This window comes from Bos indicus, chromosome 27, assembly GCF_029378745.1.
Source record: "Bos indicus isolate NIAB-ARS_2022 breed Sahiwal x Tharparkar chromosome 27, NIAB-ARS_B.indTharparkar_mat_pri_1.0, whole genome shotgun sequence".
NCBI classification, from domain to species: Eukaryota; Metazoa; Chordata; class Mammalia; order Artiodactyla; family Bovidae; genus Bos; species Bos indicus.
Window position 1 is genome coordinate 20,084,080 of NC_091786.1, and position 15,443 is coordinate 20,099,522.

General features: G+C 38.2%; 1 protein-coding gene across 1 annotated transcript in view; it reads right to left on the reverse strand.

The window, feature by feature from the left end:
• The window catches only part of ZDHHC2 (zinc finger DHHC-type palmitoyltransferase 2), a 67,869-nt gene that overhangs the window by 34,446 nt on the left and 17,980 nt on the right, over nt 1-15,443 (reverse strand). Inside the window, exons 2-3 of the mRNA XM_070781762.1 lie at nt 1,251-1,277; nt 91-185 (exon numbers count right to left, since the gene is read on the reverse strand). Coding sequence (XP_070637863.1) covers nt 91-185; nt 1,251-1,277 — 122 coding nt within the window. The remainder of the gene's footprint in view (nt 1-90; nt 186-1,250; nt 1,278-15,443) is intronic.

Below are 15,443 nucleotides of genomic sequence, written 5' to 3' on the forward strand. Positions count from 1 at the left end.
ATTAATAAAAAGACATAAAACTCATTCTTTAGACAGCAATATTTCAGATTTCCATCTTTAGGAGATAACTATACTAATATTTTAACTTACTTCTTTCGAAGGATTCATTGGTAATGTAAAGATAGTTTTCCAATACGACCAGACAAACATTGCAAAAAGTAGATGATAAGCAATCAGGCACACAACTAAAATGAGAGAAACAAAATTATCACTGTAGTATGCGAATACACACTGCAATCATGGTATCACAAAAGGTATACCTGTTCTAAAATAATCAAAGAATTTAATTATTTAGCTACCATCCTATGATCAGAACCCTCCCATCTATAAACAGGCCCATCTATTGGCAAAACAGCTACAGGAACCTCTCTTAAATTATAAAGATAAGGAAGTTACGCCTGCAACTTTAACTATAAACACAGTGTTAAACAAACATTAAAACATTCAGGCTTTAATAACTTTGCTTCACTAACAAAGAATAGCAAAAGCAAAATAAGCTATTTGCTTATTTTGTTCAGCCTGAGTCAAATCTGGTGTCCCTGTTTCAGCAACCACAGTTTTAACCAGAGATCATCTGAACAAAGAGAGAATTCCTCCAAGAGGAGTTTAAGTTTCTTACTGACCACATGCGATGATTAAGAAAAGCATTCTGAATATTCTTCTTAGATAATGCATACAAACACACTCCATGTTGTGTATTGGCCTTGAAACCCTATGTAAATCTAAAATATTAATTTGGTACCCAGTGTATTGGATAATACATTAATATATAACTTAATTGTGTAGAAAAAATATGTGAATTTAAAATATAGCATGTTTGGTATTTTTAAACCTTTAACAGCAATTTCAGCTTTTTAAAGGAAGATGATATTTCTGTTACAGAATCATTAAAACATCCAATTATCTAATAAGGCACCTAAAATCAGTGTGAGATGATCAAGGAATAGAGCCAACGATCTTTTTCATGAATTATGTAGGTGACTCAGGTACGGGGTCACACTCTGTGTGGAAACAGGAGATTGTTGATATTCCTGTATCTGCAAGCCACCAAAGTCTTTGGCACAATGACTGCTGTTTCAGGCCAGAGGTCTCTGCTAAGCGTCTCAGAGAATTCAGCCTGAGATGTCTTTTTACCCCATCTTGACTTCAACATTCTCAAAGTATCATTTATTAATCAAATCTAAATGAATGCTATTTATTTTCTCAAACTATCTTTAAAATTTCAGATCTAAAGCAATGATGTATCTTACCTTGTTCTCCAATGTTTTCCATGGACACTATAAAAATAGAGAAAAGAGACAGGCAATATGTTATATGAAGCTTATAGCAAACACAGGGCCTGAAAGAGACATAAGGTCTTGAGTAGGTTAATAATTTAGCTCTTTCCAAGCCAACGTTCTTTAAATATTTGTTAGACTGTTTAGAGGAGAGGTGAGTATTGTGGAAGAGGTGGGGAGGGGAGGCTGGGCCTTCAGCCAGGCCCTGCTAGGTATCCCAGCCTTGGCTCCCACGCAGGAAAGAAACCCCATCAAGTGTGGCCCTGGTGAGTCTTCCCCCTTTATTGATTGGTTTCTCAGGTTTCCTTTCAACTACAGAGTTCAGATAAAGGTTTGCTAGCTCATCACACTCCCAGAGACACCGATTGCTCTTTGTAAGCTGGCAACCACTGAGTTAGCTCTCCAGAAGGAAAATTAAAATAAAAAAAAAAAATCATGTCCACTGCACAGACTTCTCTTGCCGGATTTCTGAAAGTACAAATTCTTATGCCCAATGGCTAACTGCTTCCTACCGTACAACGAGGGGCCCAAGAAACTGCCGTCTCTGAGGGGCTGCTGTGAATACTGCAAGGTGGCAGGTAGATGAGGACTGGGACCACGAGCTCAAACCAGCTGGGACAAGAAACCCGACTCAGTAACCCTAGCCGTTTCCTTTCTTTCTGTTTTTGTTTTTTGCCATTTAAACTTTTTATCTTACATTGCAGTACAGCCGACTAACAACGTTGTGATAGTTTCCGGTGGACAACGAAGGGACCCAGCCACAGGTATACAAGGATTCGTCCTCTCCCAGCTAGAGAAGAAAATGGCAACCTACTCCAGTATTCCTGCTGGAGAAATCCCATAGACAGAGCACAGAGGAGCCCGGCAGGCTACCGTCCCTGGGTTTGCAGGAGTTGGACATGACTTAGTGGCTAAACCACCAATCACTACCATTCTGCCCCAAACCCCCTCCCATCCAGGCTACCATATAACATTGAGCAGAGTTCCCTGTGCTATGCTCCCCGTAGGGAACAGTAGGTCCTTGTTGTTTATCCATTAAATAATAGCAGTGTGTAAATGTCCATTCCAAACTCCCTAACTACCCCGCCCCTCATCCTTCCCTCTTGGCAACTATATGTTCTCTAAGTCTTCTGCATGGTCCGCTTGCTTTGTTTCCCATGAGGTCTCCCTCCATTTGTACTCAAATCTTTGGGACAGTCTGCCTTATCTTAGTAGTAGCAAGTCTAGATTTGACTTTGTTTCCTGATGCATTTTTGTTTTTATTCAGCTACTAAAAGGCAGACAGGATTTTCAGCCTTTGTCCTGGAGTATAATTTCATTTGCATTAGTAACATCGGAATTAGAGGGTAATGCTGTGAGAGATTTTTAAGATTACCTGATCAGACCAACCTCCTTCCCAGGAGGGCTACAGTTCAGTCATTTCTCGAGCCAGTGGGAACCACAGTTTTGGAGAGCAGCCCATTCTCTTACTGGACTGATTTAAGAACGACTGTAAGATCAGGGTGTGCCGAAATGAGCCTCCTGTGGATCCTACCTATGATATACAGGCTTCCAATCTGTAGCTATAAACAGAAAATCTAAAAGGCAGATCTTCAGATTTCTCACCAATCTTGATGTGGCTCCTTTAAATATTTCCTGGTCTTTCAATTTCTGCTAACATTCCTGATCCCCAGGATGGGACAGGCAGAATGAGATGATCTTTGACTTACAAATGGCCTGTAACACAAGTGTGCTTGCTCATCAGAGGCAAGAGGGAGTCAGAGGGCACTTTCTCAGAGAATCCCTGAAGTGGCTGATGTAGGGCAGAGGAAGGACAGAGCTGTCTTTTCTGTCCAACCCCACTACTCCTGTCACGCATTTCTCTCTGGGCCCTGACTTCCCCTTCTTTAAAATGCTCTAAAATTAACTACAGTTCTTCCTTGGATCAAAATTTCTACCCCTGCAGCTAATCGAAGGAAATGCAAAAGCAATTTGAATCCATTTGTGCATTTATGTATGAATGACCCTTAATGACCATTCCAGAGGTTCTGGTGTTTTAATGAAAATGTATTTGCTAACCTATGACTCTAGTTGTCAGAACTGAAACAGTAAAACAAAATGACATTAAAAAGAAAAAGTATGATCAGTATGAGGTAATAAGTTTTTCGTCCTGGACTGTTAATCTATTGGCTGGATATGCATTCAAAGGTATCTTCTGAAGAGCTATTTCTGTCCTTCACAGCTTGCTTTTCTTTAATGTACTTCAAAATTCACAGATTTTTTTTTTCAGTTAAATGATTTACTCGTGGATGCATGTTTATGGAAAATAATTCTGATAACATTTATAGAGTAAAATGTGAAAGTCCAAAAAGGTTGTATCAATTATACTCCACAAAAATTCTGAGCCTATCAAATTTCCTATGAATGTAAAATGTCTTTCATTTTTGTCAACATTTTGCCCAAAATAAAAATCACTGTTTTAGTATTCATTTCTCTGATTACTAGTGAACTTTAAAAAATAATTTTTCTTAAAAAAATTAAATGATTGGTTTTTCCTATCTCCTCTGATTTTTTCTATCTCTTCTCTTTTACTTTTTGAGAGACTTTTATGTACTCTGTGAAGTAATCCCATATTTGTTACATATGTTCTAAATAAAGTTGTGTATAACTACTTTCAAATGACTTAATAAATACCAGTAAAAATAAACAATCTGCCTGCATTGCAGGAGACCTGGGTTCGATCCCTGGTTCAGGAAGATCCCCTGGAGAAGGAAATGGCTACCCACTCCAGTATTCTTGCCTGGGGAATCCCATGGACAGAGGAGCCTGATGGGCCACAGTCCATGGGGTCACAAAAAGTCGGACACGACTGAATGACTAACACTTTCTTTAAATGGCAGTGCCAAAACTTTGAAACTGACCTATGTCATTAACATATGTATGGACCACACTTGGTTGTGCTTTATTTTACTGAGGAAATTGATCTTCTTGCAACCATGTTTACCTCATTATGAGGTCAATGGTTTATCTTGTAATTTTGTTCTTTTTGCTGCACCAAGCATCATGTGGGAACTTAGAATCCTGACCAAGGATCAAACCTAAGCCCCCCTGCACTGGAAGCTTGGAGTCTTAACCACTAGACCACCTGGAAAGTCCCTGTCATAATTTTCAACTTAGGGGAGGAGCTGTCAGTTTCAATATCCCTCTCTATGACAAAACCACATAGAATACAATGTTATTTTCTCTTTCATTCATAAATAACCATTTAAAGTTATTTACTCATGTTTCCAATACATATAGATTAATATATAAAGACAATATATGGAAAATACAGGCTCAATTTTGGAAAAAATAGATGTTAAGTTAAATGTATTTTAATTATTTATATCAATGTGAGAATTAAATAGCAATACTGATCATATTTATGACAGATCTTCCAAAAATAATACTGGATTTTAATGTGAATTTTGAGTTTTATCCAGTATTACTTATTTCACAGAATTTCATTTTGGTCTGTTTAAAAATTAGGCTGATACTTATTCTCCAACTGCACACATATAGAAATTTCGAATCTCTTATAAACACCTTTACTATATTTTCTAATAACCAGTTTTTGAGGTAAATGAACATAGCTATTTATATTTTTATTAAAAGAAAATGGAGGCAGATGAGCTTTACTACAAGTCACAATGAGCAGCATATTAGTTATTTCTATCTGAGATTTTTGTTTTCAATTTTAAAGTTTTATGCATGTGACGAAAATATTATGACTTTGGGCTCTGCTGAATCTTATTAAAATTAGTTCCTTTTTGAAGCAAAACAACTAGCACAGAGCATCTGTTTCATAAACGTTTGCCGAATGAAAACACTGACAAACAGAAGTAAACATCATGAATTTGAATCACGTACAAGTGGAATCCCAATGCAGACCTGTGAGAAACAATTCTTTCTTCTGTGGACTCGGAAATTTCAAGAACATAGTTATTTTTTTCACCTGTCATCTTAGCACACTGTAGAAACTCAACTAGTAATCTGCAGAACCAAAAGCAACCTATCTGCAATGCCTGCTGGCCTACACCCCCCAGAAGTGAAGACAACACCGCATTACACAAAGCAGGGACAGAAGACCAAGTGGTACCTGATCCCCTAAAAAAGGAAATTCTTGAAGAAGGCATTGGTTTCCACTGGGCTTCAAGCAACTTTAAAAGAAGACAGAAAGGTTTTATACGTTTATAAGATTTTGCCTCTTAATTTTGAGTCTTCTTTAGTATCTTATTTTTTAATAGGTCAGTGTGTCAAAATCATAAAGAACCTTACCAAGCATAACAGAACTAAAGAGCAAAGACTCCAGATGAAGACAGGCGAAGCCCCGCTCCATCTCTGCCTCCCGCTAGTTTCACAGTGACCCTATTTAACAGATATTCCACCATGAAGTGAGTGCAGGAGTAACAAATGCAGTATTACTAGAGCTGCTGTGGAATTAAAAGAGCTAATAAGTGTAAAGTACTTAACACAGGCTGGCACACAGTAAGCCGTCCAAATATACCAGCAATTATAATACATGACAGTTAATTTTGTGAACACTAATTGTAAAAGATATCATAGAGGAACAGGGACCACGAATGAAGAAAAACTACAAAGAGACAAGTTATATTTGTACAAACCTCTGAAAGACATCCATGCAAAATTCTGACTGCAAACAGGCTTTACAAAGTGAAAAAAAAAAGGTGGAAAATGACTTAGATTTCATATCTTGCCTTTAATATAGATGTGTCCTTCCAGAAACTTGGGAGTAGAAACAAAGATGGTGGGACTCATCCTTACAGAGGGTGATGAGGAGACACAAAAATCCTATTGCTGATATGGCAGTCAGTCCACATGAGACCTTCACTTTAAAGAGACAAGACCTATATTGGATGTGACACCATCTGTTCAACATAATGAATAAAAACAATGACTTAAAAAAAATGCCTACTTTTTATAATCATTCCAGAGAATTAGACGTAGTTTACAGCTGGCAATACGAGCACCACTGTTCTTACCCTAAAATACTTCCCCTGCCCATCTGGTGGCCACCTAAATACACAGGATAGTCACACTGTGGGACATGATTTTAATTTTCATTTCAGAAGTGTATCTGCCTAATTTTATCTTGGATTAGCCTAATTTCTTTCGGGTTTCTTAGCCTACCATGATAATACTTTGCTTTGGAGATTTCTAATATTCCAATCTACCTGCAGGATGTAAAACTCCTCCCTGATTAATTGCAGTACAATGAGGAAACAAGACCTCTGCCTTGTTGAAAGAGCCTAAAGAATTAAAGTACTTTCTTGGCACTGGTGGTATATTGGAAGAGAGAGAGTAGGAATGATAAATTATTACCAGTATTAGCAAGAATGTTCCTTTTGGCAAGAGTCAAATAAAAGCTTTTAAGAATTACATCTTGGAACCTGGAACCATCAAGAAACTTCAAGGCTGGTCGACTGGGCAGCCAGTTGTGTCTTCCAGCTACGCTTTCTACAGCTTAACCCACTTCCTCCCTCTTTAGTCATTCCTCTGAGAAACAAACTGGGATGTTAGAGAAAAGGCTGACTGCTCAGCTATCAGGTTAGAACTGATGTGTGATACTTTTGTCGTAGTATTGATCCTTAAGAAATTCTTGTATAAAAATCAAACAGATAAAACCAAGGATGCAGAGTCAGAATGTCAGCCACTAATAACCCCGAACATACCAAAGGGTGACACACTGCTTCTTGTTCCAAACCTGGCTTAAGTAAACATCCTTAAAAATACATACTAAAAAAAAAAAAAAAAAAAAAAGATATACCTCACTTATCTCTTCTGTGTGAATTATCAAGTTACATTTAATCCAAGGGTCAGTAAACTACAGTTCTCAATTCAAATACAGCCAGCCACCTGTTTCTCTAAACAGAGTTTTTTGGAACACAGACACACTCCTTCATGACACAGCTATCTCTCTGCGGCAGTGGAGAGCTGGGTAGTTGTGACAGGCAGAGTACAGCCTGCAGAGCCCAGAATATTCACCATCAGGCCCTCTATAGAGAAAGCTCTTCAACCCCTGTATGTTCCTTCTCCAGAGAAACAGAACCACAACACTATGAGACTAGATATCAATTACAAGAAAAAAAACTGTAAAAAATACAAGCACATGGAGATTAAACAATACGTTTCTAAATAACAGGTTACTGAAGAAATCAAAAGGGAAATAAAAAAATTCCTAAAAACAAATAACAATGAAAACACGACAACTCAAAACCTATGGGATGCAGCAAAAGCACTTCTAAGAGGGAAGTGAAAGTGAAAGTCGCTCAGTTGTGTCCTACTCTTTGCGACCCCGTGGATTATACAGTCCATGGAATTCTCCAGGCCAGAATACTGGAGTGGGTGGTCTTTCCCTTCTCCAGGGGGATCTTCCCAACCCAGAGATGAACCCAGCTCTCCCACATTGTGGGCGGATTCTTTACCAGCTGAGCCACAAGGGAAGCCCTCTAAGTGGGAAGTTTATAGCAACTCAAGAAACAAGAAAAACATCAAATGGGCAACCTAACTTTACACCTAAAATGACTGGAAAAAGAAGAACAACAACAAAAAGCCCAAAAGTAGCAGAAGGAAATAAATCATAAAAAACAGAGCAGAACTAAATGAAAAAGAAATGAAAGAAACAATAGTAAAGATTAATAAAAATAAAAGCTGGTTCTTTGAGAAGATAAACAAAATTGACAAACTTTTAGCCAGACTCATCAAGAAAAAAAAAGAGAAGAATCAAATCAACAAATTTAGAAATGGAAAAGGAGAGGTTACAACAGACAATGCAGAAATATAAAGGATTATAAGAGACTATTACGAGCAACTATATGACAATAAAATGGATAACCTGGAAGAAATGGACAGAATTTTAGAAAAGTTCAATCTTCCAAGACTAAACCAGGAAGAAACAGAAATTATGAACAACCCAATTGCAAGCACTGAAATCGAAATTGTGATTAAAAATTCTCCCCAAAAACAAAAGCCCAGGACCAAATAGCTTCACAGGTGAATTCTATCCAACACTTAGAAAAGAGCTAATACCTAGCCTTCTGAAACTCTTTCAAAAAATTGAAGAGGAAGGAACACTTCCAAACTCATTCTATGAGGCCACCATCACCCTGATACCAAAACCAGACAAAGACAACACAAAAAAGAAAACTACAGGCCAATATCACTGATGAACATAGATGCAAAAATCCTCAACAAAATTCTAGCAAACAGAATTCAACAACACATTAAAAAGCTCATACACCATAATTAAGTCAGGTTTATTCCAGGGATGCAAGGATTCTTCAACATATGCAAATTAATCAATGTGACACACCATATTAACAAATTGGAAGATAAAAATCATATGATAATCTCAATAGATGCAGAAGAAGCCTTTGACAACATTCAGCACCCATTTATGATTGAAACTCTTCAAAAAAATGGGCACAGAGGGAACCTACCTCAACATAGTAAAGGCCATATATGATAAGCCCACAGCAAACTTTATTCTCAATATTCCCCCTAAGATCAGGAACAACACAAGGGTGTCAACTCTTACCACTATCATTCAACATTGTTTTGGAAGTCCTAGCTATGGCATTCAGAGAAGAAAAAGAAATAAAAGGAATCCAGATCAGAAAAGAAGTAAAGCTCTCACTGTTTGCAGATGACATGATACTATACATAGGAAACCCTAAAGATACTATCAGAAAATTACTAGAGCTAATCAGTGAATCTAGCAAAGTCACAGGATACAAAATCAATATACAGAAATGACTTGCATTCCTATATACTAACAATGAAAAATCAGAAAGAGAAATTAAGAAATCAATCCCATTCACTATTGCAACAAAAAGAACTCAATATCTAGGAATAAACTTACCGAAGGAGATGAAAGAATGGTACATAGAAAATTATAAGACACTGATGAAAGAAATCAAAGATGACATAAACAGATGGAGAGATATTCCATGTTCCTGGATAGGAAGAATCAATATTGTGAAAATGACTATACTACCAAATGCAATCTACAGATTCAGTGAGACCCCTATCAAATTACCAATGGCATTTTTCACAGAAGTAAAACAAAAAATTTCACACTTCATGTGAAAACACAAAAGACCCCAAATAGCCAAAGCAGTCTTGAGAAGGAAGAATAGAGCTGGAGGAATCAACCTTCCTGACTTCAGATTATACTACAAAGCTATAGTCATCAAGACAGTATGGTACTGGCGCAAAAACAGAAAAACAGACCAATGGAACAAGAGAACCCAAAAATAAACCCACGCACCTATGGTACCTTATTTTTGACAAAGTAGGCCATATACAATGGGGCAAAGTTAGCCTCTTCAATAAGTGGTGTTGGGAAAACTGGACAGCTACATTTAAAAGAATGAAATTAGAACACTTCCTAACACTGTACACAAAGATAAACTCAAAATGGATTAAAGACCTAAATGTATGTGCAGAAACTATAAAACTCTTAGAGAAAGACATAGGCAGAATACTCGATGACATAAATCAAAGCAAGATCCTCTATGAGCCACCTCTTAGAGTAATGGAAATAAAAATAAAAGCAAACAAGCCAACAAAGGTCCGTCTAGTCAAAGCTATGGTTTTTTCAGTAGCCATGTATGGATGTGAGAGTTGGACTATAAAGAAAGCTGAGCACCGAAGAATTGATGCTTTTGAACTGTGGTGTTGGAGAAGACTCTCTTGAGAGTCCCTTGGACTGCAAGGAGATCCAACCAGTCCTTCCTAAAGGAAATCAGTCCTGAATATTCATTGGAAGGACTGATGCTGAAGCTGAAACTCCAATACTTTAGTCATCTGATGCGAAGAACTGACTCATTTGAAAAGACCCTGATGCTGGGAAAGATTGAAGGTGGGAAGAAAAGGGGATGACAGAGGATGAGATGGTTGGATGGCATCACTGACTCAATGGACATGAGTTTGAGAAAGGTCTGGGAGTTGGTGATTGATAGGGAAGCCTGGCATGCTGCAGTTCATGGGATTGCAAAGAGTTGGACACGACTGAGTGACTGAACTGAACTAAACTGAACAGGAGGGACCTAATTAAATTTAAAAGCTTTTGCACAGCAAAGGAAACTAGAAACAAGGTGAAAAGACAACCCTCAGAAGAGGAGAAAATAATAGCAAGTGAAACAACTGACAAAATATTACTTTCCAAAGTATACAAGCATACAACTCAATACCAGAAAAACAAACAACCCACTCAAAAAGTGGGAAAAAGACCTAAATAGACATTTCTCCAAAGAAGACATACAGATGGCTGACAAACACATGAAAAGATGCTCAATATAGTCATTATTAGAGAAATGCAAATCAAAACGGCAATGAGATATCACCTCACACTGGTCAGAATGGCCATCATCAAAAGTCTACAAACAATAAATGCTGGAGAGGGTGTGGAGAAAAGGGAACCCTCTTGCACTGTTGGTGGGAATGTAAACTGATTCAGCCACTATGGAAGATGGTATGGAGATTCCGTAAAAAAACTAGGAATAAAACTACCATATGACCCAGAAATACCACTCCTAGGCATATACACTGAGGAAACCAAAATTGAAAAAGATACATGTTCATTTCAGCACTATACAATAGCTAGAACATGGAAGTAACCTAGATGTCTATCAACAGATGAATGGATAAAGAAGTTGTGGTACATATACACAATATTACTCAGCCATAAAAAGGAATGCATTTGAGTCAGTTCTAATGAGGTGGATGAACCTAGAGCCTATTATACAGAGTGAAGTAAGTCAGAAAGAGAAATATAAATATTGTATACTAATGCATATATATGGAATCCAGAAAGGTGGTACCAATGAATTTATTTGCAAGGCAGCAATGGAGAAAACGACATGGAGAACAGATGAATGGACATGGGGGGAGGGTGAGATGTATGAAGAGAGTAACATGGCAACTTATATTACCATATATAAAATAAATAGCCAATGGAAATTTCCAGAGTATGTCTCAGGGAACTCAAAGGAGCTCTGTATCAACCGAGAGGGGTGGGATGGGGAGGGAGATGGGAGGGAGGTGACATTACATACATCTATGGCTGATTTATGTTGATGTTTGACAGAAAACAATAAAATTATGTAAAGCAATTATGTTTCAATTAAAAAATAATTTTTTTTTAAAAAGAGAGAAACAGAACCAATGGGTGTGTGTGTGTGTTTGCATGCGCATGCGCATGTGTGCAGAGAGACAGGGAGGGAAGGAGGGAGGAGGGAAAGGGAGAAAGAGAAAGGGAAAAGGGTTAGAGAATGAATGAATATTAATTTAAATATTGCCTTACATGGTTATGGGGCTGGCGAGTCCAAAATCTACAGAGCAGGCTGGCAAGCGGGAGAGCCAGGGATACCACTGCAATCTTGGATCTGATAGTAGTCCAGAGGCAGAGGTGCCTCTTCTTCAAGGGATCTCAGTCTTTGCTCTTAATGCCCTCAACTGATTAGATGAGGCCCACCTACATTCTAAAAGGTAACCAGCTTTACCCAAAGTCTATTGACTTAAATGTTAATCACATCTAAAAATGGCTTCACATAGCCAGGACAGGTGGGGAGTTTGGGGGAGAATGTACACATGTATATGCTTGGCTGAGGCTCTTTGCTGTCTACCTGAAACTACTACACCATTGTTAATCAGCTATACTTCAATATAAAATAAAATGAAATAAAATAAAATAAAGCAGCAACAGTTAGACTGATCTGTAACCAAACAGCTGGCTACCATAGCCTAGCCAAGTTGACACATGAAATTAATCATCACACATTGAATCTATAATCTAATTTAATTTTGGAAATAGTCTATTAAGACAAGTGTTGATCTTCTGTATCAATTCTGAAGCTAAGTTTATTATTGATTATAAATAAATTGGAATTATGGCTAGCAAATGAAATGTATATATCTGCTAGACAGAAAACAACAAAATCCTTTGTCATATTCTAAAAACTTGACTACAAATAATCCTATCCAAATTAACTTTGTATATACACCCACATGATTGCCTAGAGATGCTCTCCAATCCTATTCTCTAAGCAGCTCTAAAAATATTAGAGTCAATTCAGTCTAGATTGATTTAAATTTCATCTTGATTAAAAGTGAAGGTTCATCTCAAAGATCCATCCAGTCCTATATTTTACCAACTGGTTTTTTAAAAGTTTTGCTTTGGCGATTACACAATCGATAGTTTGCTGTCAAAAAGGTTACCTATTGATAAGTAGCACTCACCCTCCCCCACTGTTAAACTGTCAGTAACTTGAACCTAGTTCAACTGTTAGTCCTGAGTACATCCCAAACCCAAAACTTCAGATACTAAAACCTGCCTTCATAATAGGTAAAAAAAAAAAAAAAAAGTACTTTCTCTCTTAAATTAGCAAAGAACAGTTACATAATTTTTTTCCAGAACAATTTGGTTTTAAGTATTTTCAACACAAATGTATACTGCTGTGATCTTTTTATTTCTTCTCTTGATTTCAATTTTCTTTTCCTTGTCTTCCAATTCAAACTCTCTGTTTTGGAGGACTCATTTGCTTGTATTGCATAAACACAGTACCTTTTCTCTATAAATCCACCAGGGCAGTCTCACACAGGCATATCTTAGCCTCATAGATTCTGTCTGATAATGAAGAGCATCAAAAGTGAAGAACTGGTTCTAGTGAGGATGACTTTACAGCCAAGCTCTATTTTTTTCTGCTGATCTTTAACTCATTTATTGGAAAACGTTCACTGATTATACCATAGTTACAGCACTGACGATAAGATGGTAAGTGAGACTACCCCTTTTCTCAAAAAGCTTAAGAGTTTATGGGACCATTTTAGTTAGAAGTTGAAACTGATGAAAAAAACAAAACAAAACAAGGACATTAAAACAGTAAAACAATTTCAATTAACCTAACAGAAGAGGCTCAGATTCAGAAAATTAAGATGGAAACAGGAATAGCACCACAAAGGTATTTAATATCTCCTGTCCTAACAATCTCCCTCCTTTGAGATCTCATGTCTCTAGCTGTCATTCCATTTTGCTTGTCCTTTCCCAGGAAAACTTATTTTAACAATCATCCAAATGCACAGCCTCTGCCCCCTAATTTCTGGTTACTTTCTTGATCAACACCAGCTGGTTCTGCACCCCCAACATTCCACTGCTATCAGTCCCATCAAGGTCACCAATATTCTCTCTACTAAATCTCAGTACTCAAGTTACTCTAAAAGAATTCATTGCTCTCTTTTGGAAAGGCTCTGTTGAGCTGACAGTGAATTCTTTGGTGAAACTGGCCAGTGAAAACCCCTTGAAGCAAGATCCTCTGTCCTTTGGGGTACTTTCCAAGAAGCATCAGTTCACTTTGAATGTAATAGAGCTCAGAATTGGGGCAGTGGGGGAAATACATCAAATCAGTCCCATGAATACTGGTGACACTGCTGCTAGACCATTTTAATGACAGCCCGAAGACAAATACATTATTCACATTGATATTTCAGTTGAATTTCAACTGCATTCTTTTCTTCCTATGTTTTAAAATTTATTTTCTTTACAACAAATTTACTTACATGTTTAACTTTATCAAACTGCATTTTCCTTTGTGATCCTCACACGTCATTGTGATTTTACTGACAACTGAAGTCCCTGCCTTCCTGGCTGATAACCTCATCTCATGCCACTCCCCATCTCATGCTCTGCACTTCAGCCACTCTGGCCACACAGTTTCTTAGCACAATCTGTAATTGTTTTTTCGTTGTTCCTTTTCCATGTCCGTCACCAAGGTCTGACTCCTGGCTGTGCCTGGGGTTGATGTTTTATCTCAGCCGAAGTATTTACCCTCAACTCAGCCTTACCTTAATATTTACTCATGGGGCTGCTTTGAGAAATCAATTAGGTAATATAAGCAAAAGCACCTAGAACAGAACCTGGTACTTACGAGGAGCTCACTAGATGTTAGTTGATTATGGAGCATAAATACAATAAATCGCTAAACAGTGAAACGTTGAGAGGAGGAGTTCCCCAAAGTTGAGTGTTAACAGTTTTATAAACAATCTGAAGAAAGAAGCACACGATGCACTTCTAGCTTGCAGGAGTGAAATACCAAGTAGATGGGAATAAACTGCTGGAAAAATGAATGAATAAGCAAAAAAAAAAGAAAGCGGGTGAATTACAATGTGGGCAAATTAACATAATGAGAGAACACTAAATCAGTGAATTAAAAAAAAAACTACATATTCTTTCTCTATTCCTTCCAGAGCTCTTCTCTCAGCTTTGCCCCTACCCCCACCCAACCAAGGCCAGTTCATGTTCTGACAGGGCTTGGCAGGCATCAGCATCTCACTGTGAGGACTGGAGGAATTGTGTGATTTGGGAAGAAGTCAATGGTAAAGCAGAGAAGGCGATGGCACCCCACTCCAGAACTCTTGCCTGGAAAATCCCATGGACGGAGGAGCCTGGTAGGCTGCAGTCCATGGGGTCGATAAGAGTCGGACACAACTGAGTGACTTCACTTTCACTTTTCTCTTTCATGCATTGGAGAAGGAAATGGCAACCCACTCCAGTGTTCTTGCCTGGAGAATCCCAGGGACGGGGGAGCCTGGTGGCCTGCCATTTATGGGGTCGCACAGAGTCGGACACGACTGAAGTGACTTAGCAGCAGCAGCAGCAGCAATGGTAAAGAATCTGTCTGCAGTGCAGGACGCACGGAAGATGCGGGTTTGATTCCTCAGAAAGATCCATTACAGAAGGATTTCCTTCTCCAGTATTCTGGCAAGCCACTCCAGTATTCTTGCCTGGGAAATCCCATGGACAGAGGAGTCTGCTGCTGCTGCTGCTAAGTCACGTCAATCGTGTCCAACTCTGTGCGACCCCATAGACGGCAGCCCACCAGGCTCTTGTCCCTGGGAGTCTGGCAGGCTACAGTCCATGGGGCCATGAAGAGTCAGACACAACTGAGAGACTAACACATACACTCTACATAAAATAGATAATAAGAAACCTACTGTATAGCACAGGGAATACTACTCAATACTCTGTAATGGCCTGTATGGGAGAAAAATCTAAAAAAAGATTGATAAATGTATATGTATAGCTGATCCACTTTGCTGTACACCTGCAACTAACACAACACTGGAAAT